We start from the raw sequence: 26,884 nt of genomic DNA, 5'->3' as shown, positions 1-26,884 counted from the left end.
CATATTTTAAAATGAAAGCCAAAAAATGGAGACAACAGGAAATTGGGCGGAAAATCCATTCTTTAAAAAAAACCAAAGGGAAGGGGGATGTTGGTGGAAAATGTGCCAATCAAAAATCCACAGAAAAATTCAATTACAAGTTGTAGTCATGTGATGATTTATGAGTGAACGTTGGTTGTCTCTTGACGTGAATTTTTTGAGAAAAATCCCAACGGCAATAATAAATCATCAAAAGATAATAATTCACTCAACACGGTTAGGTTTCCATTTACAAGAGAAAACCCCTGCGTAGGGGTATGAGGGAAGGAAAAAACGACATTATCAAATACCAGCACCCTCCTTTTGGATTTTCCATAAGGGAAATTATTTCGCTAAGGGATTGGGATTAAATAATGCGCGCTTCTTCGTGTCTTTCTCATTTTCCACTAACAATTTCCTCGCCTCATCCCCCCAAAATACTTTTGTGCTGGAAGAATCAAGAAAAATTGTGGCTCATATTTTAATATACCAAAAATTTCTCCGTGGTATTTCTCCTCTAAAACCGAGAGTTTAAATCGAAATCATTGCCCTACCCTAAACCTCATCCCTTTAGTCGTTCTAGCTCAGTCCCATGGGAATGACGACACAATCCAATATTTTACTGAGCTCTTGGCTCAGCATCCCAACAAAAGGGACACTCGAAATTGCATGGGAATTGGTAGAATTTTTTCCAGTTAAATTCATCTGAGAGGGAGTTTTCCCATTCCCCTGGAAAAAAACTCCTGATTCTGCCAATAATCACTCAAAAAAACCAACACATTACATCCTCAACAGCTGAGAGGCAGGAGCTGGAGTGGAACAGGGGGATGAAATCGTTTTGGAAATGTTTACACTGATTTTCACCAAAAATCGGATTAGAAAATTGATGTCTTTCACTCTTTGGCTTCCATTTCCAACTCTCCATAGTTTTTCACTGAATTTTCCCAGGCACGCTATCGGTTGAATTGAATTGGTTAGTAATGTGGTGAAAAATTAGATAAGTGCTCTATCGAATTGAATCCATTTCCTCTTGATTCATTGACTATTTTCATCCTCCATCCATGGAAAAGTTCTACTATAAGGGGAAGTGGAAATAATTCAGTAGATTTTACTCTATTGAATATTTTATTATATTTTTTTTATTATTAATTTATAAATAAATACTCATTAGTACAGGGGTGGGCAAGAACCGTTAGAAATCGAATAAACGTCAAAATAAGTTTATACAGGTGACATTTTGATCATTGAAGTACATAGTCTTCATTTGACGTTTGTCCGACTTCAGGCGGCTCTTGCTCACCTCTGCCAAGTAAATGTCACTTAAGTGCAGAATAAAAACAGAACAAAAAAATAATGGAAAGAATTAGTCTATGTTCTTTGTAAAATAAATATTTTATATTAAGTAAAATTTAACAGAATTTTTATCTTCCTGAATTGGTCTGTGCGTATTATGTATTTTTTTTCGGATCTTTATCACCATCACTGTCTACAACAACAAGTGGTGACACATAGCAATGAGATGTCTTTTCGCCGTGAGACATAGGAAATTGCTTGGGTTTTTGTTACTTTTTGCCCCAAATGGTAATTTTTAATAAAAGGATTTCCCGAGAAAAGAATCTTTATAAAATGTTAAAACGGATAGCGGTATCGTATTCAAAGAGTCCAAATTATATAGGAAATATTCACCAGTAGTGCATCAATTTTGGAAAATTATGTAAAAATTGGTATCTGAAGGAAAATATTTCAAAAACAGGGCTTAAAATTTCAATATATTTTTTTTAATTTTATAAATTCCTTGTTCAAATTTTCATAATTTACGACATTAAATAAGGTCTATGGAGGCTATCTCTATCTATGGAAAATTTTTAAGCCTCTATCTTTTATAATCTTGGAAGATATTGAATTTTAAAATTATCGATTTGTGACTTTGCCACAGTTTTCCCTGTATACAGTAGAACCTCGCTATAGACCATCGCTCTATAGTCCACAATTTATCGACCGTTGATTTCAAAACACTGATTTTAAGTTAGGTTATGTTTTTTAGTACGCGACATTCAATGTTGTCATAATTATTTTAATATTTTTGGAAAACTTAATTAAGTAGTTGGGATAATTGTGATCCATAATGAAAAGAGGCGAGGACAAGTACCAGAATCGCAAAGAAAGTGGAAGCCGTCGAGCAATTTCAATACTAAAAGTCGTTGATAATTTTAAAAAATTACATGGACTATGCGACCCAAGTGTCAAATCTGGAACCAAATATGGCCCAGATTTGAGCAAAATTTGTACCGATTGTACCGATTTGAGCAAAAATTGTAAAATTAGGGGAACCCCCTTAAGAAAAAGTTCAACTTTGAAATTTATGGGCTGAAGTCGCCTTTTATAGTCTAACTGTCAATGTGTTTAACATTCAACACTGTCATGGCTTTAACAAAAATTACTTTATTACGAGCCTTATTTGCTTTGAAATTCGTACAATGAATATTTTAGTTACCATGCGAACGAAACGGGAATTAAAAACATCTTTCTTTGGCTTTCGAAATCAATCTTCGAAAGTCTTTTTTTTTCTTGGGGAATTTTCGACTGTGAGAGGTCAGAATGGTATGAGTCTCAGCTAACTCTCAAAATTTTATTGCTCTGAGTGAGCGACTGATTGATTAAAAGTCAATATTTATTGTCACTAGAAAACAATAAGCAAAGACACAAACCAAATGTTTCTTACAACCATTTCTTTTTCCTGAAATGTTAAGGTATCTCACTACAATTACAGGAATTTGACCGTCGTTTTCTCAGTAGTTTTATTTATATTCACTGGATTCTAATTATATTTAATTAAACTTTTTGCCGAAGTTAGCTGAGATTCCTTTCTTCCTTTCTAAGGATTTTGAGATATTCCCATATGCCCTGCTTTTCCAGAAACAATCCCAATTGTGGGATCGTGCGAAAAATATTTCAATAAAACAACGCTTGTATGATTTGTACACGGGATTACGTTGATGCAGAGACATGGTATATTTTCACAATAAAATTTTCACCGCAACAAACAAATATATTTTGAATGGTTTGTGAGTTGGATGGCAGGATACGAAGGAATTATTGTGATGTTGAATAGAAGGATGAGGTAGGACGTCTACCCCTTGTTTGCACAGATTTTTTTATTTTATTTTTCAAAACCGTCAATGTGAAGCGTAGGAAAAATTCAGTGCGGAAAAATCTGTGGAGGAAAATTGAGGAGAAAAGCTTTTGGGTGGTGTTCGTGGGACAAAAGACTCTTGTCTGTCTCTCTTGCACGCATTCGTGAACATCATCAAATAGATGGATAACTAACCATGGATTTTTTTTATCCCAAACCCACCCACTTGGCCAGGAGTACACACAAATACTTCACAATCTGCGGGGCGGGAGTTCTGTGTGAGGCGCGAAGGATTATTTGACGAGAGGGAGGATTTTTTTCCAGGACAATCGCGATTATGGTGATGCACTGGCTGAAATCCTGATGCTGGAGATTATCGACCATTCCTCTTGCAGTTTTCCCGGTCACCCATCACTGTTTTTCACCCACATCGACACTACTTTTTTTTAAATTGTCCATGCGGAGATTTTAGGGAAATGTTTTCGAGATTTTCCGTCATTGGGAATTATTGTTGGGCTTGGAAAAAGTGTTCGTACAGCATGGAGCAAACTGAAAATCGCACACAATCTGATAATCCAGTGCTTCCGGGTGCTTGGTTTTTGCTATGCATCCCCCTTTCCGTTATCATCGTGGCGGGAAGATTGTGGAAAATTATAATAATTCCAATCACTTGGAGTATTATTCCAAATTATTAGCAATTTTGCCAATTTTCCTTCGGCGGCACATTGGAATTTATTTTAAATAATGATGCTTTCATTTTTTCTTTTTGTTTTCAATTTATTAAGGATTATGAGTACTTTTATCAAAAATTATCTGTAGGTAGTTGATGTGTGTCTTGGCTTAATATTTTCTAGTTCATAAAAGCAAAGAATTGGCAAAAGAAATTGTCTTCTTGATATCTTTGTCAGAAGACGGATAGCTGTTCACTACACAACCTTTTACTTGAATCTTGCAGAAATACAAAGAAATTAAATGCAAATATCACTTCAAATTGAAAGTTCTTGAATCGCCCGCAATTCAACTGTGACAGAGAGATAGAGACACAAATAAGTCACTTGACAAACGTCTGGCGGCGCTGCGGTTGCAAAAAAACTCTAAAATGCCACAAAATATTTTCTTCTCTATTTTATCCTTATTAGCAGGTCGTGTCCCTTCTTGTAATATGTACTTTTGCATTCCTTATTAACCAAAATAATGTTGTACAAAAGGATTTCTCTCAAACCTATCCCGAATTTTGAGACAGCTCAAAAGAATATGAGTCTTCCATCTCAAAATTTCATCCCAATGTTTTTGTTGTAATATCGACAATTATTAACAATTAACCCAAATAACTGTATTAAACTAAATTATTAAAAGGATTTTCTTGTGAAAATGACTTAACTCTAAGGAATTAAACAATTTTCACATTAAAAAATACCTCTCATTTTCGGCAATTTTCGCGGCATTTCGAAGAATGCCAACGGGCACCACCAAATTCTTTCGGCTTTTCTTTTAGCTCAGGCCTGATGTAGGTAATTACATGGCCTAGATCGGACATACAGTGAGTGTCAATAGTTTGTTGCCTAATGGATGTTTGAGAAATCAAGTGAAAAAAATGATAGAAAAAAATACTTTTCCAAATTTTTCTTTTTGCAGATGAGTTCCTTGTAATCCGTAGATATTATTTATAGTTTTCAAAAAAAATAATTAATTTTATTTCATATCAAAAATAATTGTTTTCCAAAAGTTGGTCATTTTTGAAAAATCAAAAGTTTGTTGCCTCATTAAAAAAACTAATTCAAAAAGGTGAAAACGTGCAACCAACTTTATGTAAACCGGTTACATTTTGAGCTTATGTCATTTGATAGGCAAATGGTGCATTTGTACATTTTTAAGGCTGTCAATGTTAAATATATAGGTGTAAGAGTGATGATAAATAACAAGAAATAATCAGTTTTTTGATAATTCATAATTTAGGTTATAATGGCAAATTACAAAAAGTTGAAAGGTGGGATATTGTCCAGAGATACTGCTGGAAGGAATCGGCGTCGCTTAATTGCCAAATTTTATGGAAATTCATGAAAAGTTATACATAAAATGGTCAAATATTATAGTTATGAGGCACGAGTACATCTGAAAAACGCTACTGGTAGACCCAGGGTTTCGACTCAGAAAGTCGATAACCGCATTCTAGGTATCTCTGATAGTAACCCCATGATGTTTGCTTCAAAAATTCAGAGTCGGCTGGTTACAGAAGGCATACAGGCTTCAAATGCTTCGAAAATCAAACTCAAAATGAAAGAAAATATAAGAATAGGTATTTGGCTCGCAAGATTCCATTGGTAAGCTAAACCAAACTGCGTAAGAGGTTGTATTTTTACGTTTTTAGCACGCTCCAAGTGAATTTACAACCTTTTAACCAGATTGGTTTTGTTTACCAATGGAAACCTGCAAACCAAGTAATTATTCTTACCACTTTCATTAAATTGCGGTTGGTTTTGAAGCCTGTATGCCTTCTGTAACCAGCCGACTCTGAATTTTTGAAGCAAACATCATGGGGTTACTATCAGAGATACCTAGAATGCGGTTATCGACTTTCTGAGTCGAAACCCTGGGTCTACCAGTAGCGTTTTTCAGATGTACTCGTGCCTCATAACTATAATATTTGACCATTTTATGTATAACTTTTCATGAATTTCCATAAAATTTAATTAATAAATCATTTTTTTCACTTGATTTCTCAAACATCCATTAGGCAACAAACTATTGACACTCACTGTAGATATGTTGATATACATTATGATCATATAAAATGTAAAGGAAGTATGTTACCACTAAAACTTGTGAGAAAGTACGGGAATTTGATTCAAAGTACAATTTAATCTCACACAAATTTCGTTAGTTTTGAAAAAATCGTTCGAATTTGGGAAGTGAGAAATGTCAAAAATACCCCCGAGCGTTTGAATTTAGAAGACTCTACTGTAAATTTTACACCAAACTTTTCCAAATTGATATCATTCCATATCATTCTGTTAATTGAAATTGAAATTTCAAATATCATTTGAAAGAAAGAGGGTAAAATTTCAAACAATTGAATTTTACTAAATTGTAAAGGTTAGCTAGCGCCATAAGAATTCAAATACACTCAACTCTTCGTTATCCGGCTGATTGGGGGACAAAATGACATTTAGGTTTTTTGAATGATCAACGGTTTTTCTATTTTGTGCTGTGTGAATTTATTTTCTGCCTGGCAAAGAACAAGAGAATTTTCTTCATGGTATGCTTATGTTTCATTTTTTATCACAATTATGTATTAAAAACTTCGATACAATGATAATAATACTTTAATTCATTCTGAAGAAACTTCATGTTTAGTAAAAATAAATGTTGAATACATCAACCGCCAGTTATTGGTAGCTGTCACCCGGATAACGAAGTGCCGGATGACGAAGAGCTGAGTGTATTTCTTTAAAAAAAAATGAATTAAAAAAATGTATACCTAATCCTCAATGACTAACCCCTTTTGATTTTTGGCGGGAACTCTCTCGTTCTCTCGCATTCTCTCTTCTTTGCTACTTCGCACGTGGTTTGTGCATCACTCGCTCTGTGGAACGTAACTTTCCGGTCGGTTTCCACAAAAGCCGAAAGGTGACAGAAAGTGTGGAAATTATGTGAAAAGTGTTGGAATCGCGTGTGAAATTTTTGTGATTTTTGCAAAAACCACCCAAAAATATGGAAAATGAAAATGATCCGGATTTTCCATCCGGAAGACCTCGTCAAAGGCGCAAAAAACTATCTGAAGTTCAGAAGCATCGGATGCTTAAATTCATGGAAGAACATCCCCGGCTCTCAACCGGGGGCTATGACTATAGCTTTACCGTGGATGTAGGACGGCGTCTGTGGCAGGAACTCGCTGATATCCTCAATGCTCTCGATGGACCTAAAAAATCTTGGGAAATATGGAGAAGGGTGAGGACTTAAGAGGGAAGGGATTTTTTACAATCTGAAATTCTTATTTTGAAAATTTCTTATCAGTGCTATCGAGATATAGTTATTATGCAGAAGAAGGCAGGTAAACTTGGGAATCACAGTCGATCTCAGGCATTCCTGAACATTGATAGCTCATCCAAAAATGCATCATCCGAAGAATCGGTTTCTGATGGAGACCGAAGTATTGAAAATCCTTTAGATACGGATGATACTTTTAGTGATCGGAAAAAGACCGGAAAAACCTCGGTCAGGAAGATTTCTCAAAATCCTGTGCGAACATCAAGGATCCCACAGCCTAGCTCTTCAGCAGGTACCAGCAGAGATACTTCGACAACTGTTGAGCCTAAAAAGTTGGATGTTCAGAACGGAACTGAAACAGAAGTTGTTCTGGTTCCTGATAATCGTGATAGCGTACAACAGGACTACTACAGGAAGAAGTTGTTTTTGATGGAACGTCAGACTCTTGCTTTCGAAGCAATGGCCGAATCCATGCAAATGCAAGCTGAAGCTTTCTATGATCTTTCTGACTCTGTGAACACTTTGAATTCCATTATGAAGGATTTGAATATCCAATAAAGCGAGAAAACTATTTTAAATGATTATGAAATACAACTTTTTTGAAATAAAAATGGTTTTTCTTCAGGAAATTTGTTGTAAAAAAAATTAGAGAAAACATTCCACTGAACGGTTTTACAAAAAACCTCATCGATCCACATCTGCATTTTGAGAAGTCAAAAATATTGAATAAAAGTCTAAAATTGAATTCTTTTTGTGGTTAATAGCTTCGATTTGACTGAGCAAAGACAGTACAAGAGAACAATGTAGAAAAAGAACAACATAAAAAGTCAAAGTACAGCAAGTTTACAATAAGAACCCTCTCTTGAGTGCAATTCGTTTACGTTCCACAAAGTCTTCGTTCATTTCGTCTGTGGAATCGTGCCGATAAAACCGAAGGGTGACAGAAAAGATAAAAAAAAGTATAATTCAGTCAGGAAGTGTTCATTTCGTGCGGTTCAAGAATATTTTCCAAAATGAACTACGCGGTTCCAATAAAGCGCCATAAGAGGATCACAGATTTTCAAAGGCAACGGATGATATCCTTCATGGAGGCTCATCCGCACCTCCAAAAAGGCAAATACGACCATAATTTCTCAATGGAAGATGCGCGTCGTTTGTGGCAGAAGCTGACGAACATCCTCAATGGGATGGATGGACCCAAGAAAACCTGGCTCTACTGGAGAAAGGTGAGATTGCAATTAATTTAATTTGCAGGAATACCTAGAATATATATTTTCAACAGTCCTGGCACGATATGCAGTGCCTCCAGCGAAAGACCGGGAAGGCCTACAAAGATACCCTTCCATCATACGGGGAAGGGACTTCAACTGCGGATTACGGGGATGACTCTATCATGGAAGAAGATCCAATACCGACTCAAATTGGGGAGACATCCGTAAGGAAGATTTCTCCCCGAGGAGTTACTACCGTAGCTCGTCCATCCCTGGCCAGAGGAGGGTCTGGGAATGCCGTGAAGAATGAAACAATTGAGAAAGTTATAATGGCGGACGCTGACGACAACGTCGAGCACGAATATTACAAGAAAAAGCTGGAATTGCTGGAGCGTCAGACCTTAGCCTTTGAGACTCAGGCTCAGGCACTCCAGATCCAGGCTGAGACTCTCATGGAACTCACGGAAACCGTCAAGAACTTGGCAACAGTCGTGGAAAATATGAATAACAACCGTTAAAAAAATGGCGTCAATACCGTTCAAATCTTATTTTTGAACTAAGGTTAGAACATTAAAAGCCGATCTCCACAAATTCGATGTAATTTCTATAATTCTTTCTCCGAATTAATAAAAATTGATGAAAAATAAGTCGCATTTCAGTTGATGGGAGTAAAGTTTTACACTTAAGCTTATACTTCTGGAGGGGAACGCAAATGGTTCTAACTGGTGTTTGTAGTGGAGAACAAAGAGGATTTGTTTAAAGAATATTTTATATTCGCTCAGATAACTCTTTCGTCTCTTTTGGGACTCTGAGTACCCAAAGAAGCATATGAATATTCTATGAAAAACAATTTTTTTTAATTATTTAGAATTGATAAAAGCCGATTCTTGTGGATGATTACAAACTATAAGGATGTCCAAATGTAAGATATTTTTTGTAGGACCTCAATTAATTCCTGAGCTTAGATATTTTTGATTAAAAAATGGTGAAATTGGCTTGCAGCATATGCTGCGGTCCGGAAAGAGATAAACTATATGGGTTCCGGTCAAAATTCCGAAAGCCAAAATCCCGAATGTCTCGAAATCCCGAAAGAGCCAATTCTCAAAAAGCGAAAATCCCGAAAAATCAAAATCCGGAAAGACAATATCCCGAAGGAGCCCAAATCCCGAAAAGTCGAAATTCCGAAATGTCATAGTCCGAAAAGGCAAAACACTGAAAACACTTAAATCCCGAATCAAATCCTGAAAAGCCAAAATGTGGAAAACCAAAATCTCGAAAGGCAATACCCTGAAGAGTCGAAATTCCGGAATGCCATAGTCCGAAAGGGCAAAATCCCGAAAGACCAGATTCCGAAAAACCAAAATCCCTAAAAGATCATTATCCTGAAAGCCAAAATCCCGGATTCTTAAAATTGTAATTGCTATTCCCACGATTGCATACACGTTTTTTTGAGTCAAAGGAAAATCTTTTGTGTTTTGGAAAATTATTCCACACATTATCCTCCATGTAATTTGGTTTTCGGGGTTTTATTTTTTTCCGAATTTTGTCTCTTTGGTATTTTGTTTTTCGGAATTTTGGCTATTGAGGACTTTGACCATTTTTTTCACTACAGTAGAGTCTTCTAAATTCGAACGCTCGGGGGGTATTTTGACATTTCTCACCTCCCAAATTCGAACGATTTTTTCAAAACTAACGAAATTTATGTGAGATTAAATTGTACTCTGAATCAAATTGCCGTGCTTTCTGGCAAGTTTTGGTCGTAAACATACTTCCTTTTCATTTTATACGATCATAATGTATGTAAACATTCAGGAAGAAGCACATAAATATGATTTTCGTTAATCCAGAATACCAATTTTTTAACATAACCCCACAATTGACATTTTGAATCCAAACGTCGTTTGAATTTTAGATTTCAGATTTAAGAGATTTTACTGTACTTTACTTTTGTAAAATTTCACATTGTAGCTGAGGTGGAGACCTTTCTAATGGTGGGTCTTACTCCTTCCTCGATGCTCCCTGATTTGAGCTATAATTAAAAATGTTTTGACCAAATCATATTTTCAATGTTTCAGAAGCAATCTCGATGAAATTTTATAATATTTTATTAAATATTGAGATTTTTATAACGATAGGTCTCATACCTCCTCATTACTGTACCCTGAAATTAACTTCGTAAATATTTACAGGGATTTTACAAAGGATTTTACAAGGAACATTTTTCTTTGAAGTTTATATTAATTTTGTGGAAAACCTTCTCTATTCTTTCTGGTTTTTGATTTCTGAAAGTGGTACAGTTGGCTACAATGCGTCTACTCTTTTCAGTCAACATTAAAAAATGTAATTAAACTTTTATACAATTTAATTTCCACTACTTTTTGAAAATAGAAAAGAAATTTTGAAAATAGAAAAGAAATTTTGAAAATAGTAAAAATTAAAAAAATGTAAAAAAAAATGTAGGTTTTTTTTATTTTTATGAGTAGCCCTTCGAGAAAAGAACCACTCGAACCGAACGTAGTCGTTTTTATGTCGGCCATTCGTTTATCACGCTTTGTGGAATCTTTTCCCGTAAATCGAGTGACAGAAATTTGTGGAAACCAAGACGTTTTGTAGCTTTGATTTAATTTGTGTTCAAACACCTTTCTGCAAAGATGAACAGGATGTCGGCTCTTGAGAAGAAGCAGTGCAGGAGGATGACAGACATCCAGAAGGCACAAATGTGGAAGTTCATGGATTTACATCCCGAATTGAACGGCAAGAAATACGACAAGGAATTTACATTTGTCAAGGCGAGAGAACTTTGGCAGGAAATGGGACGAATCCTCAATTCTGTTCCAGGACCCAAGAAGTCATGGATGGTGTGGAAGAAGGTGAGTCAAAGGAAGATCTTCCAGTCTCCGGACATCCTAATTCATCACAGTTCTTTCTCAGTCTTGGCGTGATATGCAATTCCTCCGGAGGAGAATGGGAAAGGAAACCTTTAGAGAGATACCCGTAGAGGATATTCAATTGGCTGCTCCTGACCCCAATGTAGAGGAAGTCGTGGATGATGCTCCATGGATAATATACAAAAGAGAATCGTCAACTACTCTACAGTCACAAAGGTCCAGGGAACCACTGTTCCTCGCCCTAGATGGCTCTCCGACAAATAATCCAGGAAATATTGTGAAGCTGGAAATTCAGGATGCCCCGGAAACGCCCACGAATCCCAATGAGACATCAAACAATGAGAGTTCTGCTCAGTGCGAGAAAAATGATGTCAATGGGAAAATGATTGAAATGCTAGAACGCCAGACCGTTGCGTACGAGAATCTGGCACATTCAATGCGATTGCAATCTGAGGCTTTCCTGGTGCTCTCAGAGTCCATAAGCGACCTGGCTTCAGCTGTCAGGACAATGAAAAAATAGTAACAACATGGGAAGGAGTACTTAATAAAGGAGGGAGAGATTTTATAATTTGAATTATTTAAAATAAATTAAATTACAAATTTTTATAAAATAGGCTTTATTTCTTTAGAAAGACCAGAAGGGGAATTCTGTAACAGTATGACAATGTCATATGACAAATTTGTATGGTAAAATTCGGAAGTTAAAATTCTGAAAAAAAGGTATAGGTTACCCAGGTTCCCTGGGATAGGGGAGTTCCCTTAACATATCCAGCGAACGAATTTCAGAAAAACTCACTTTATTGTAAGTCTTAGTGGTCAAATATGATACTTTTATAGAGAAAGAATTTTCTCCGCCTCTGCGAAATTGGAAAACTCATGGGTACTCTCGTCCCCAAAAGAACGCAAAGGATACAATCTTCAATTTTCCCAAAGCCAATATTATCGATTTTGTAAACTATTTGTGCGTGTCAAAGGACTCCTGTACCATGTTGATAACTAAAACAAGAAGAATTATTTACCAGTATCTTGTGGGATGTCCAGGAAGTGCTAAAAAAAGACACCCAGCTCCTGCTTGTCAACAGATTCCTCATAATATTTTACACATAACACTTTAAAACACATTTCTTTCAACACGATGTTATTGCAGACACATTAAGTTTTCTCAAAAGCATAAAAGACACTTCCTGGACAATCAGAATTAACCAAAATCAGGAAGAATAGGAAAAACTTCCTTGAAAGCAATCTCCCTCGCTGCCAAATCTCAAAATTGTCGGCCATATTGGCAAAAATGTCGCTCCCGCTTAGAATTTTCTTACAAGGTTGATGTCAAAAAGCAAATGGCGGGCATTGGCGGGATAACCTTACATTTGACCTCTTGATTTTTGGGGACGAGAGTACCCATAAAGTTTGAACAAGTTTTTTGAAAATTTAAGAAAAAATTGTTGTTCGAATTTATGCAATCTGTAATTGTTAGTTATCATACTTATTGTCTAAAAAAAATTATTTTTTCCATGGGTACCCAGAGTCTCAAAGGAGACGAAAGAGTTAATTCGAGTGGCAGTATTATTTGAAAAAAGTTTGTTGACATTTTACTTTACAATGAGATACAATGATAATGAAATGATTGGGAAGCCTAAACAGATACATATTGTAGAGAGATTACTGCCACGCTGGACAACGGGCTTGAAACCTTCGGAGACTGTAGGGAGGCATGAAAGAGATTGTCTTGGGATTATCGGCCTCTAGGATAGGTTCGAAGTAAACCCTGACCTGTGGCCAGTCCTGATTAAACGGACAGACCCAGAATAAGTTCCCTAATGGTCCCCGTCTTTAGAAGCCAATATTGAGAAAGGAATTGGCTGGGTTGTCGATTTTGATGAGATTGTAGATACTGAATTAATGCTCTTATTGATGATATAAAAATTAAGAAATCCGCTTTTTTATTTCAGTGGTTGCGATATTTACTGGTCCGAACTTAAAATTGTGAAAAAGAGTTGTTTAAGGGCTAGATTGGTTGATACCCAACTGCGAAAAACCTTATGCCAATCTGGTGGATAGGTTAAGTCAGAGGCGTGCAAGAACGGTTAAAACTGAATAAACGTCAAATGAAACATGTACGTCAATTATCAAAACGCTACCAGAACAATTTTGACGTTTATTCGGTTTCAACGGTTCTTGCACACCTCTGGGTTAAGTGTTGCAATATCATGGTTAGAACCGTTCTTTTATATGGAGCTGTTTGAATCCAACTCACAAATTAATCAGAAACTCAGCTTACATTTCTCAGAACAAGACCGCATTTAGACAGATAGGGTGGAATAACCGGCTATCGCCATGTTTAGGAAAAAATTAAATTCATTTAATCATAACTTTTGAATCCTTGTTACAAGATAAGTCAAATTTGACACAAAGTTAGTTAGATGTATTGGCACTAGATACGTGAAAACAATAATCCTAGAACATAACGCTGGACTACTTAAAAAACTGATTTTTATTAATAATGCAAAAATAACCATTTCGTCGCCACTTTTTACCACTTTTCGCCAGTTTTGTAAAATTTGTAACCACTTCTCGCCACCCACTTGAAAAGAACCACACTCGGTTATTTTAGGCAATGCTATGAAAAGAATACATTCACCATTTCTCTTTCCTTGTGATCACTTTATTATTGCTCTCTTTAAATGATTTTTCTTCACTTTTATTTGAGAAATCAAATTATGGGGCTTTTGCAGAAAGTAAACAATGCAGATTTGACAACTGAGAATGTACGAAGTGAAGTTAGCGTCGCCTATTGAAAAGAGATGGCGACAGGTGGTAAAATCAATTCCAGAATATTACCACTTCTCGCCATGCCTCATTTTTATACAAAAATAATATAAAATGAAATATTAATTGACTAAATACAAATTTTATGTATTCCACAAGTGCAATTAAATATTCAATAGACAAATTATTTACCCAAATAGGTATTTTTGGCCTGATGAAAATTTGACGACACTTAGTACATTTGGTAAGAGATGTTGGATTCGATGCACTTGCTTAAAATATTGCTCTAAAAAGTGATCAAAATCGTGAATCCAAAACGAATAATTATTATTTTTCGATTGTATGCGTAGAAGCAGAAACAATACAAAGAAATTGCGACTCATTTATTTCATAAATTGCGAAAAATAGCGATTTCAACGTAAGTGGCGAGAAGTGGGGCACTGGCGAGAACTGGTGATTCCACACTAATTGTACAAAAATGTTTTTATGGATCTGAATATCTTTTCTCCGATAAAATTGAGTTTTTCTTGAGAATAATAACCCAGATGAAATGTTTTTAGATTTAAAATGTTTTTTTTTAATAGAATGATTTTTTGGCTTTTTTAAAAGCTCATAAAAAAGCTTTCAACAGTCAATACAGGTGTTTTGTTCTGCAAAAAATGCCCTGTAGGGGAATTCTGTAATTTTCGTGGCATTGTTACGCGTGAGTTCGAAACCTGACAATGCCATTCGAGCTTTTTTTGTCATATCATATGAGTTCGAAAATGCAATTCACTGATTTTTTAATGAAATGCCTTTACTTAATGATAGTATGCAAATACAGTCTGTCTTGGTTGATTCGTTTAACAACATTCATTGTCATTTTAATTGCCAGAAATCTCAAATATGTGACTTCTGACAATTTCACGTGAGCTAAAATGGCAATGTTACGACTATAGAATAACATTTTCGAAAAAGCTCTCCTATGATTCGAACCATTCGAACTCAATTTGTCATATGGCATTGCCAGAGCGTTACAGAATTCCCCTCCTGGTAAGGTAAATGTTAGTACTCTTCAATTATTTTTAGTGCTATGCTTTTTTCAGAAAATCGGAACGGGCAATGACCCCTTCCTGAATGATGATGCAAAAAAATCGCCACCATTTTTGATTTTCGAAGATCAAAGTTCGACTACTCTGTGGAGCTTTTTCGATCAATTTGGGTAATTTGGACTTTTTCGAAAATTCTTTAAATTTTAAATCTGATTGCATTGGTCCTAATCGGTATGAATCTGCAAAGTTCTTGTACAAGGGATTTATCTTTTTCCAATATTTTTTTTATTTGTCTGTAAGTTTGTAATCGGATTAGTGGAGAAATGGTATGAAATTTCGGCTTGGATTCTTCAGTGACCTCCTCCCATAAGTCAGTCCAACTATATTCTTCTTTATCTGTTTCGAAAACGGTCTACTGGTTCCTTTTATTTTCGGATAATGTTTCGGAAGTGAAAATTTCGTTTATAAACACCTTATGGGCGAAAAAATTTCGACATCGAATTTTTTAATGTCAATTATTTAATACTTTAAATGAGAATTATTCAAAAATTGTATTATTAATTATTCTATTGAGACTTTGGCCTAAATTAAATCCTATTTATTGATTACAATTGGGCAGTTGCTTTAATACGTTGGCCGAATAAACTTCAATGATTGTAGGGGCCATAGGGTAAGTATGCCAAATTTCGGCATAGTTGCATGCAAGCGCCAAAGTCTCAAGTTTGAAATGTAATATGTTTAATAGAAATTGATTTTCTTTATTCCTTCTACTTAAGAAGTGTTGCTTGAAACCATGTAGACAGTTTATCGTCTTTATTTACTATAAAATCATTTTTCATACATTTTAAAATGAATAAAAATGTAGACATAGCTTTGGTGCCCTATTTCGGACACCTTTATTCTCATAGTTCCTTGCCCTTCAGGAATTCTTCCAATGCCTTTTTCACGTCATCTCGTTTGTCGAAGCTATATTTTTTGTTATTCTTTTGCATTGTATAATCTCTTGAGTATGTAAAAACTAAAAATTCATAGAAATTCGAGGAACAAAAAAGGTGGCCGAAATTGCAAGCTGGCCGGAATTTGGCACACTTACCCTAATTGAAAAAATGCTGGATTTTCCTAATTGAATAGCTAAATTGTCATTTCTGGTGTTCTATATTTTAATCCTCAAAATCCACATTTTAATGTTTTCCATTATCCTTTTGCCAAATAAAATATATATCACTCTTTGTAATTCACTGGGATGAAGTTAATAAAACTTTTAAAGTATAAAAAGCAACGTTTTTATATTGATTTCATAAAAATGATGGAGAAGTTCATATCAAACATTTGGAAAAAATCAAAGCGAATTATTGAGAATTGATAGTAGCTAGAGTTGGGGTATTTCATGTGCAAGTTTGTTTGTAATGTTTACAATCACAACTGGGCACAATTCACACACCGGATCAGTTCATCGCAAGGGGTGGCTCATGTGGACAACCATCTAACAAAGTGCCTTAAAAACGTTTTACGAAACTCAAGAGCTTTGAGAAGATCTAGCAGAATCTGTGATAACCTCTAATCTTAATGCTTCTCAACGTTTTACGAAATTCAAGAAGCCTTTACAACACTGAGAGAAATCCGAAAAAGTTAAAATAACATTCCGGAAATGTTAATTTTACCCTGCAGTATTGATCCGAAATCGGTGTAAATATTACCCTTTTTAGGTGTATTAGGGGTTAAAGTTACCCTTTTTCATGTTGATTTTACCCTTAAAAAGGTGTAAAATTAACATTAAAAAATGTTGATATATTTTTACACCTAAAAAGTGTTAAAGTTATGAGGAAAAAAAGTTAATCGCACCCTCTTTTTTTTTCTCAGTGAAGGATTCGTAAAACCCGAGAAACCAGAAACCATTGTCAGTGAGATGTACAAATGAGTTACCCTTTGGTTCCTCTTCAGTTGTCCAACAAGCATTCTCCTAGCTCCAAGTACTCGAATTTGGGTTATGAGTGGTCAAAGAGGATTTTGTGGAGCTATTGTGCGTTTCCTCGCAACCGTTTCTATTATTTAGAGAGGATTTTCAAAGAGATTGAATGTCTAGCTTGAAAAAAAAATCGCATTGGAAAAAAATTAAAACAAGAAGCAAATTCGCTTTGTGGAAAACTCGGAAAAGCGTATTGAATAAATTTGTGCAAGGGAGAAAAAATTGTGGACAATATTTTGATAAAAATTGAAAACAAATAAAAATGTTGGTAAAAAGAAATCCTTTGGTTATGGCTGCGGCACACCTTTTAGATCAGGAAAATTCCATAAAATTAAAATTCACGTCTCCTTCTTTCTCACACGTTTTTGCATTATGTCTATCTCATTCTTCGCGCTTCAAATTCGATTGAGCTAAATTGAATTCGTTTTGATGTTTAAAATAAGAAGAAGAATGCAAAAGAGTGAGATGGACAAATGCAAAATGTGTGAGAAAAAAAGGGATTCCAATTTCGACTTCATGAAATTTTCCTGATCTAAAAGCTATGCCGGAGCCATTAATAAAATTGTTGGAATGATTAGTAAAAATTCAATTTCGGTCAGTAAAAAGCTTAATTTGTTCACCAATGGGTCCGGCACACCTTTTAGATCAGGAAAATTTCATGAAGTCGAAATTCGGATCCCCTTCTTTCTCACATGTTTTGCATATGACTATCTCATTCTTTCTCATACCACATTAAATTGAGCTAAATTGAATTAAGAGTGATGTTTAAAAGAAGAAGAAGAGTACTAGAGAATGAGATAGACATATGCAAAGCATATGAGAAAGACAGGGATTCGAATTTCGACTTCATGAAATTTTCCTGATCTAAAAAGTGTAAGAGAAAGAGCCATAAAAAATAATTAGTTTTGCTTAATGGTGTCTACACACTAGAAGCAATTTTTGTAAAAGTCAATAATTGCCTTTCTTAAAAAATTCTGGCATTTCTGCCAACAAAGGCAGGGAAAATTTTCTTTAAAAAAGGATTTTTTTTTAAAGAAATCTCTCCTATAGTGTAAAGATTTATCCCAGGTTTCAAAGGTCTCAAACACTTAAATAGCAACCAATTTGATAGGTTTTTCAAAATCGGATAGATCGTTTGACCTTAATAATCGAATCTTACGTTAGGGGTTTACAAAAAATCTTGACTGATAAAAAATTAGAGCAGTTAAGCCGTATACACGGTAAAAACTTTTGGCCACTGACCGAAATATTGGAATAAATTTACTTTGGAATAAATATTTTTGAAACAAAATTGTATCTGAAGAAAACATTTTTATTCCAAATACATACAAATTTGTCCAAAATAGATATAAATTTGTTCCAAAAATTTGGGTGTCCGTAGACGAGCTAATTTTGGAACAAATACAGTAGTCTCGCTATAGTCCATATTTGGTTTCAAATTTGACACTTGAGTCGCACTATAGTCCATGTAATTTTTTAAAATTATCAACGATTTTTAGTATTGAAATTGCTCGATGGCTTCCACTTTCTTTGCGATTGTGGTACTTGTCCTCGCTCTCTTCGTTGTGGATCACAATTATCACAACTACTCAATAAAGTTTGCCAAAAATATTAAAATAATTATGCACGTTGCATACTAAAAAACATAACCTAACTTTAAATCAGTGTTTTGAAATCAACGGTCGATAAATTGTGGACTATAGAGCGATGGCCTATAGCGAGACTCTACTGTACCTGCCGAAATTTTTTACTGTGTAGCTAAGCTTTAGGTCTGAAACCCGTATAAATCTTCGCACAAATCTGATCGATTTGACATATTCAATGCAGTATGTTTTAATAACTAGTCTTAAGGCACACAATTCCTGAAAAATAGGTTAGATTCATTAAAGGCAAGCGCCCGGCAAGTTGGCCTTTTTATATGGAGCTATTTGAAGCCAATTCCTAAATTGATATCGGACTCAGCTCACAGTGCTTTGAGGAAAAAATTTATTTAAACAAAAATTTAGTATATTTATTCAATTCAATTCAATTTATTTAAAACCATTAGGACAAACTGTCCTCTGTACATAAAATGGCCCTAGACATAAAGTTAGGACGAGGCGTTAATGGAGGCCACATGACTCAGGATAAACCCCCTCTTTCGCTCCCTGGGCAGAGCATTCCAAAGAATAACACCCTCCACAAAAATGGAGTTGCGAAAATTACGACTCCCTGAACCAGGCACACGGAGACACGAAGACCTTGAAGATGATCCAGCCACCACAAGCTCTGCGAGGTACCGCGGCCTACCAGTTGAAAGAATCCTGGAGATGAAATCCACCACACGGGTATCGAGATAACCGGGCAGTGGAAGACCGAGTACGGAGTCAACATATACGGAGATGTGATCATATTTGCGAAGTCCGAAGACATAACGCAAACATGAATTGAAAGCCAGTCTCAGACGATCCTGGACCTCACAATGTGCTCTGAAGAACAGTTCACACCCATAGGTGAAAAATGGAACAATTAGCGCTCTAACTAAAAGCAATCTGGTTTCCCTTGGAGTAAGAGATTGATATCGTCGCAATGTACGCAGCGTAAGAAAAACCTTGCGACAAATCTCAGCTACGTGATCGGACCAAGTAAGTGTATCGTTAAAGATAACACCGAGGTTTTTCACTCTGGAGGAGAGAGGAATTACTTCGTCCGAGAGGAAAAGTGGAAAAGGGGTAGGGTTTCTACCCCTCGAATGCACTAACAGTGCCTGAGACTTCTTAGCATTCAGCAGAAGACCATTATTGTGAGCCCAAAGAGAGATCCTCTCCAGATCATCATTCACCGCTTCGAACACGTGGGATGAATTCGACGGATCCCCGGAACAATAAATTTGCAGATCATCTGCGGACAAATGATAAGCGCAATACCTAAGTACTTGCGGGAGATCATTTATGAAAAGCGAGAAGAGGATGGGTCCTAAAATAGTGCCCTGAGGAACACCATGAGTAAGGTCCAAAGGAGATGAGACCGATTCGCCAGCTCTTACAATCTGTGATCTGGAAACAAGGTAGGACTTTATAAGGCGGATAGACACCGTAGAAAATCCAAAAAGACTGAAATTTGTTGCAAAGCAAAGAGTGCGAAATGCTGTCAAAAGCTTTAGAGAAGTCCAAAAGGACCAGAATGCTAAACATGGCTCTATCCAAAGCCAATACAATGTCATGATTGACCCTATTTATCCCTCCATACGAAAAGGTATCTTATAATACGGAAAAACTTCTCACTTTTTAAATATTTAGCATAACGATCACGAGTGCAGAAAAATTCCCATACGCATTTGTATGTGAAAGTAAGAAATTGGCTTCAACTTTGAAGGCCACTCGCCGGGGACTAGATTAAAGGAATATGGGAAAAATATGAAGTGTTCGAAGCCAGAGTGAGTGCGAAGCTTAAAAGCCTTCCCATTCTTCCTCTAATCGAAATTCAAAGATTTCCGAAATTTCGAAATTCAAATTTGAACTTACAAAATTCTTTTAACACGTTTGAAAGCTATTGATTTCAGGTTTCTCGTTTTAGGCCTTAAGTCCCCTTAGAGATAAAAATGATACCTTTATCGCGACCTTCTTGCTCCCCCCTTCCCACTAAGCTGTTTGCAAGAAAATTTATTCCAATTTTCCGAGGGAAGTCAGTGAGCATATTCTTGAGAGATATAAAGGATACGCATTGTGTAAGAAGCAAAAGAGGACGATTTGTTTTCACCCTCCGCGATGATGATGATGATGGAGGGTGTTGAGTCTCTGGTGATTCCGTGGAGAATGCAGTGGGCGAATTGGAAGGAAGCCTTGGTGGCAGCATGTGACGAAAGAGATGAAATCCACAGAGTATGCAAATATTCCGCGCGCGCCTGTGTGAAATACACAACTCTCCCCCTCTTCCTGGGATATTTGAAATCTCAATCGAGAAGCATTGTTAGCACCGCAGGAGGACGTCACCAGCCGCTCATCTGCATGTACTGGGATCTCTGGCAATCATTTGATTTTAAACTGCCAACGGAGACGGAACAAGTGGTTCATAAATCTAACAGTGATTCACAATTTGTGTCAAGTAGGATACCCTGGGTACTCCCTGGCTATTCCCCTTTGGTGATTTACTCAAAAAAAGAAAAAGTGAGTGACAAGGATTTCTGTGCTAATTGATTAAGCGGCAAAACATGCCCCAATGCCAGTGAATTATTTTCGCATTGAGTGTCAGGAGATGCAAAGTGTTTGGTAATTTTCAGTAATGTGTTGAGGGGTTTTAGGATGAGTGGTGAGAGAGGCTTTTGGAATTCAATAAACTCACTTGCCACAGTGACTTACCCTCGGCTTTTCACGCATTTAGCCAGGAAATTTCGAAAACCACACAACCCAATGATATTCACCCTCAGACCGGGGTGATACTCGCTTTTATGATTGATACATCAACCCCCGTGCATATGAGGTCCCTTTCAATTTTAGACAATCCTCCCCCATTCCCAAGCACTTCCAAAATGCGACGGCTGTGTCTATCAATGCTTAACCCTTCCTCCTATTCTCGGCATTTCAATTGCTAAACAACATGATTGCCTATTGTGATAACGTTCTATGAAATTTTAGATTTTAATTCACATAAATTGAATTTCAAATCTTCTTCATTTCCATTCACAAACGAAACTCCGAAATTGTCAATTTTATGTCCGATTTATCGGACTCAATAGTTCCAATTCTAAGATTTTAATAAGAACAGTTTACGGAAATTTCGAAATTCTAAAAGAATCGCGTTGACTAAACTATTCTTGAAGGCATATATAAATAATTTGAGAGGGACTTTCCGGTGTTCGCCTGTGAAAAAAACGTCATCCTAAGATGAAAACACTTTTTTCGTCTTGCCCAGAGCTTTCGGTCCCGATGTGGACCACTGAAGAAGGTCCACATCGGGACCGAAAGCTCTAGGCAAGACGAAAAAAGTGTTTTCATCTTATGGTCTCTACACATTGGGAGCAATTTTTGTCAAAAATTGCTTTTTTGAAGGAAATTCCCTGCAGCGTTGTAGGGGGAAACGTCAAATTTCTGTCAAAAACGCAATTTTTGACGAAAATTGCTCCCAATGTGTAGGTGCCTTTACGGTGACCTTTTTTTCACTGGCGAACACCGAAAAATCCCTCTCGAAGTATATTGCGCCAGTCCTTCATCATTGATATAAATAATTTGGCTCTACGCGATATTTTACCCCAAAAAAATCAACTTACAATCGAAATTTTAAGTAAGTCGAGTTAAAAGGACCCCGAGTTGCACGCATTTCGAGGTCACCTGTAAAGAATCTCAGCTACCATAACCTTAACTGGGCTTATCACTGGTCATTTTCTTTTTAAATAGTTTAAGTATAAAAGGCCAGCAAAAGGAAAAAAAGTTCATTGAAATCGGTTAATAAACATTAGATATAGGGGAAAGTGCCCATGCTTGATACGATCCAAGCTTAATAATAACTATTTATTTTCTATGTTAATCAATAGTTATAACTTATCGCAATATATTTCAATAGCTGGTGCTAAGCCTCACATTTCCTAAAAAAATTAGGATCTTAGCTCTTTTTTCCTAGTTTCAGGAAACAAAAATCAAAAATAGGTCCAAAACTGTAATTTTGATACATCAGTATTAATATTTATGTAAAAATATTTTTACTTGGGGACACTGTTTTTGTGGGTGGTGACAAATTCATAAATTCTACCTGTGTCCATCCTATATTTTAAAAAGGGTCCATGAATGATAATTTAAATGTGGCAACTCTATCATTTAATGTGATTCTTTCATAATTACACCTATTGTAATCTTCCAATTTTATCGACAATTGACATAGCCTTCAACCCTGTTGCCTGAGTTTTAAGGTTGCAGAGTGATATTTTCATGGACTCAAAGTGAAAAAATGGTTTTCGCTAGTGCCCTAATGTCATAAAAACACGGCTTAGAAATATTACATAAAAGTGATTTTAAAACTAATAACCAGTCGTACAAACGATTTAAGCAGATAGATTAGAGTTCCGTCTAAATATTGATGTGCAATTTTTTGTGTCCGGTGAAATTTTTGCAGTTAAAATAGGCCTCCGATTTGTCGAATCAATTATTATACAGGAAGGCCCCGGACCCGACTTGTATAAAAGTCGCCACTGAATTTTCATTTTCTTCTTGAGGAAAATCTAAGGATTTCCAAGAACTATGTGAGGTAGGACTATGAACCTAATAAGTGAGACATTTTTTTGCCATAGTGGAAGAATCGCTTCGGTTTGTGTGCTAATCAGAAAAAAATCACAAACCTTGGACATGATTTCACAGTATCAAGCATGGTCACTTTCCCCTAGAGTCCGGTCAAATTCGGTACAGTAAGGGTCGGGTCGAGATACAGTGGGGTGGAGTGGCAACAGATGCGACCCACCGTGAGAAAGGTCTCAATCTTATATACAATATACTAAAATTTCATCAAAATCGTTTCATAAACATCTAAAATGCAGTCCGGTCAAGATATTTTTGATTAGGGGAAAGTGCCCATGCTTTACACGATCCTAAGCTTCATAATAACTAAATTTTTGCTTTGTTTTTCAATAAATGTGACTCATCGCACACATATTTTAAAAACTAGGGGAAAGTGTCCTGTTTTTAAAATATATATGGCGGAGTCACATTTAGTCATTATGTAGTTTGGGAACGTGTAAAGCATGGGCACTTTTCCCTCTAGTTCAGGTCAGGGAACATCAAAGGAGAAGTGCGATCCGCCGTTGAAAAGGTCTCAACCAAAGAAAAAGCATCAGGGAGGTCGAGGGATCCAAAATATTTCCCAAAAACCGGTAGGGTAACGTGTGGTATTTCTGGACAAGGTGCTTTTCGGGACATAATATGGGTATTTTTAAACACATAAAAAATCATATAAATATTTATTTTCTTATTATTTTTAAGTTCTATATGAAATATTCAGCTCTTTACGTATCAGATAAACATTAAATTTTAGAAGTTTTATTTAATTTAGAATGTGAAATGCGTGTGAATTGTTTGTGTGACATTTCCACATTTTGTAAAGCTTCAGTGCGGACAATTTTGCTAATATCAACACAAACAGTGATAAGTTTTTTTTCAATTTAAGCCACTTTATAAGTGAAACTTAAACAAAATTTTTATGACAGAGTGAAGCTTGAACCTTCTACTCGAAGGTAATAATCATGATCAGTGAAATTTACTAGGGGAAAGTACTCTTCCTTTGAACGTTTATGCCTTCAAAAAATGTGAATTTTCTCTTAGTTTTCCTAATAGACTTACACATTTCTATTAAATATTAGTTGGCTTATCATCAGTTGTTGATAATTCTGTGATAATTTAGTGTAAATCTCTTACGAAAAACAAAAGAAATTCACATTATTCGAAGGCATGAACGTTAGAAGAGAGAGCACTTTCCCCTAATAGCCATTTTTGTCTGACCCGAAATACCCAACTGTCCCAGAATATACCATGAATGTTTATTTACAATTTTTGCTATTTTTTACAAAAAATGATGCATTTTTCAAGATTTTTCGGGAAGAATCATATTTTGGATAGATCATGGAACACAAGTATTTGTATCAGCAAAGAAAAAAAATTGATAAGTCATTAAACTGTTTGAAACTTAAAAGTGCTAAACAGTGTCCCGAAATACTACACGTTACCCTAATCGATATCTCTTTCCATTCTCGCTCCAGAAGCGCTTGTACTGCGGATGGGACGAGACGAACGGTAAGGATGGTACGGACGGGACGAATGTGACGAACGGGACGGGCGTTAATAACGGGATGGGTGGGAAAGACGGGATGGACAAGACGGCGACGGGATTGGACGGAACGGGCATTAAGAACGGGGCGAACCTAAAGGACGAGGGGGACGGGACGGACGGGATGGATAGGATGGACGGACGTAAAAGACGGAACGGATAGAACGGACAAAACGGCTGTCTACTAAAAACCGCTTTTAGTGTCAAAACGTGTAGATCGAAAATTTGGTCCCGATCTAATGAAGTGGATTTCACCTCGGACCACAAATGCTGAGATTGTAAATGATCACAGCTAATTCTTTCTATCTTAATGTCAATTTTGTTTTGTTCCAAAGGTTAAAACCAATGCTAAGATAGAAAGGCATCTTGAAAGAGTGAAATTAAAACCAAATTAAATTTAAATTAAAAACCGAAATTAAAAATAAACAAAATTTAAACCGAAAAAGTGGAAAGCATCTTCATGATCAATAGCACAATATATGTATACTTTATGATAAGTGAAAATACAGAGAGCGCTCATTGTGACCATATGACGAACTTCAGTTATTAAAACTTTAACACTAAAACGATAAAATCGGACAGATGGTATAGTCTTAGCAAAAAATTATGTATGAACACAGATGAAACATAGATTACACATGTTTTATTACAAAGTAGTCATCAAAATCGGTTAACTGGAAATCGTGGTAATAGAGGTTATGTGTTAGGAAAATTGGTTTTGTGACTGTGGCATTCTTGGTGGCGCCCTTAGCAATAGTCCTACAAAATTCAAATGTTCTAGAAAGTTTACATAGTGATCAAACATGATTTTCCAAGGTGTTTCCAAGAGTTTACATGCAATACTAAAATTCAAATGAAGGAAAATGGGAGCTTCTTGGTTCGACTCAAAAACAAACAATCAGAAATCGGCTTTTGAAGTTTTGTTTCTCTGACATAATAGAAAACGTTTCCAATATCGAATTGGTACATTCAATGGAAAAGGGATATTGCTCGAATATTTCAAATCCAAAATATTGTAGTTTTCCCCTGTCAAAGCATCAAAATCGAAAGCACGGCCAAATCTAATTTGGACACGGAAGACAATGCTGAGTATTTTGCTTTTTTATCCTCCCTTACCCTTGATATAGGTCTAAAGCCTGTCGGCTTATTGTGACCAAGATCCCATTACAACTAAAACACTTAACAATTAAACAAATGTCCTTAATAAAAATCTATCAGTATCAGTTGTATTCTAATGTCGTTACTGTTTAGGAACGCTACAACTGAACATTTTGTGTGACTGGCGGGGAATCATACAAGACAAGTTGCTTAAACACCAAGCGATACTATCAATAGGCATTACTACCTATCAATTTCGATTATGTATTTGTCCATATTTGTCGAAAATCGGTTAAAATCTGCCAAAAACGCGAGTGTGTGACATTACAAAACGACAACGTTCTGTGGCAGTGTACTTCTACGGTCCAGTAGGGAAATTCTGTAATTTTTGTGGCATTGTCAATCGAGCTTTTCGACCCACATCGCATGAGTTCGAAAATGCAATTCATTGATTTTTTAATGAAATCTCTTTACTTAATGATAAGTCCATCTTGGTTGATTTACTTAATAAAATTCATTGTCATTTGAATTGCCTGAAATCTTAAATATATGACTTCCGACAATGTCACATGATATTGTCACGGTTATAGAATCACTTTTTCGAAAAAGCTCTCCTGACATTCGAACACAATTTGTCTTATGGCGTTGCTAAATTCCCCTAAAAGACAACATTTGTTCGTAAATGTTCGTACACACAAAAAAAATTTCGTAAATTTAGTCATTTATTGTTCGTAAATTTTTGCCAGACAAACAAAAATCTACTAACAAATGTTTTTAAAAGAACAAAAGCTGATTGTCATGTGGTCAAGTTACGAACAAAGTTTGTGGAAAAGCACAAAACTTTACGAACTTATTTGTCGGTTATACGGGTTATACGATTTTCGAACATTTCGTAAGCCCTCAGTAGAAATTCACAAACATTTAGAAACAATTTTACAACATTTTTTTTTCAGTGTAGGAAGAATGTCTAAAAATTAGTTAAGGATCTGGTGACCTAAAAA

General features: G+C 35.9%; 4 protein-coding genes across 5 annotated transcripts in view; all 4 read left to right on the top strand.

The window, feature by feature from the left end:
- The first annotated feature begins 6,778 nt into the window (after positions 1–6,778).
- Positions 6,779–7,749, top strand: LOC129810208 (uncharacterized). Its single transcript, XM_055860533.1, has 2 exons — positions 6,779–7,099; positions 7,166–7,749. Exons 1-2 carry the CDS (start codon positions 6,863–6,865, stop codon positions 7,694–7,696), a joined length of 768 nt encoding a protein of 255 aa, XP_055716508.1. The 5' UTR covers positions 6,779–6,862; the 3' UTR covers positions 7,697–7,749.
- A 345-nt stretch (positions 7,750–8,094) lies between these two features.
- On the top strand, positions 8,095–8,990 carry LOC129810213 (uncharacterized). Its single transcript, XM_055860537.1, has 2 exons — positions 8,095–8,364; positions 8,421–8,990. Exons 1-2 carry the CDS (start codon positions 8,152–8,154, stop codon positions 8,865–8,867), a joined length of 660 nt encoding a protein of 219 aa, XP_055716512.1. The 5' UTR covers positions 8,095–8,151; the 3' UTR covers positions 8,868–8,990.
- A 1,908-nt stretch (positions 8,991–10,898) lies between these two features.
- On the top strand, positions 10,899–11,840 carry LOC129809628 (uncharacterized). The gene is made up of 2 exons (XM_055859586.1): positions 10,899–11,219; positions 11,281–11,840. Exons 1-2 carry the CDS (start codon positions 11,001–11,003, stop codon positions 11,755–11,757), a joined length of 696 nt encoding a protein of 231 aa, XP_055715561.1. The 5' UTR covers positions 10,899–11,000; the 3' UTR covers positions 11,758–11,840.
- A 9,129-nt stretch (positions 11,841–20,969) lies between these two features.
- LOC129799321 (uncharacterized) overlaps positions 20,970–26,884 on the top strand; it is a 29,477-nt gene continuing 23,562 nt past the window's right edge. The window contains exon 1 of one of the 2 annotated variants that reach the window (XM_055843122.1): positions 20,970–21,145. The gene's annotated coding sequence lies outside the window, so the exon portion shown is untranslated. Of the gene's footprint in view, positions 21,248–26,884 lie in introns of both variants that reach the window. The other variant, XM_055843123.1, reaches the window with a different exon arrangement.

This window comes from Phlebotomus papatasi, chromosome 1 (genome assembly GCF_024763615.1).
Source record: "Phlebotomus papatasi isolate M1 chromosome 1, Ppap_2.1, whole genome shotgun sequence".
NCBI lineage: Eukaryota > Metazoa > Arthropoda > Insecta > Diptera > Psychodidae > Phlebotomus > Phlebotomus papatasi.
Note: the sequence above shows the minus strand (reverse complement) of the source record. Positions and strands in the feature narration are given on the sequence as shown.

Excerpts from the sequence above, each read along its gene's own strand:
- LOC129810208 (XM_055860533.1), top strand. The coding sequence starts at position 6,863 with ATGGAAAATGAAAATGATCCGGATTTTCCATCCGGAAGACCTCGTCAA. Across the intron at positions 7,100-7,165 it reads CTTGGGAAATATGGAGAAGG|TGCTATCGAGATATAGTTAT; the intron begins GTGAGGACTTAA and ends ATTTCTTATCAG.
- LOC129810213 (XM_055860537.1), top strand. The coding sequence starts at position 8,152 with ATGAACTACGCGGTTCCAATAAAGCGCCATAAGAGGATCACAGATTTT. Across the intron at positions 8,365-8,420 it reads CCTGGCTCTACTGGAGAAAG|TCCTGGCACGATATGCAGTG; the intron begins GTGAGATTGCAA and ends TATTTTCAACAG.
- LOC129809628 (XM_055859586.1), top strand. The coding sequence starts at position 11,001 with ATGAACAGGATGTCGGCTCTTGAGAAGAAGCAGTGCAGGAGGATGACA. Across the intron at positions 11,220-11,280 it reads CATGGATGGTGTGGAAGAAG|TCTTGGCGTGATATGCAATT; the intron begins GTGAGTCAAAGG and ends GTTCTTTCTCAG.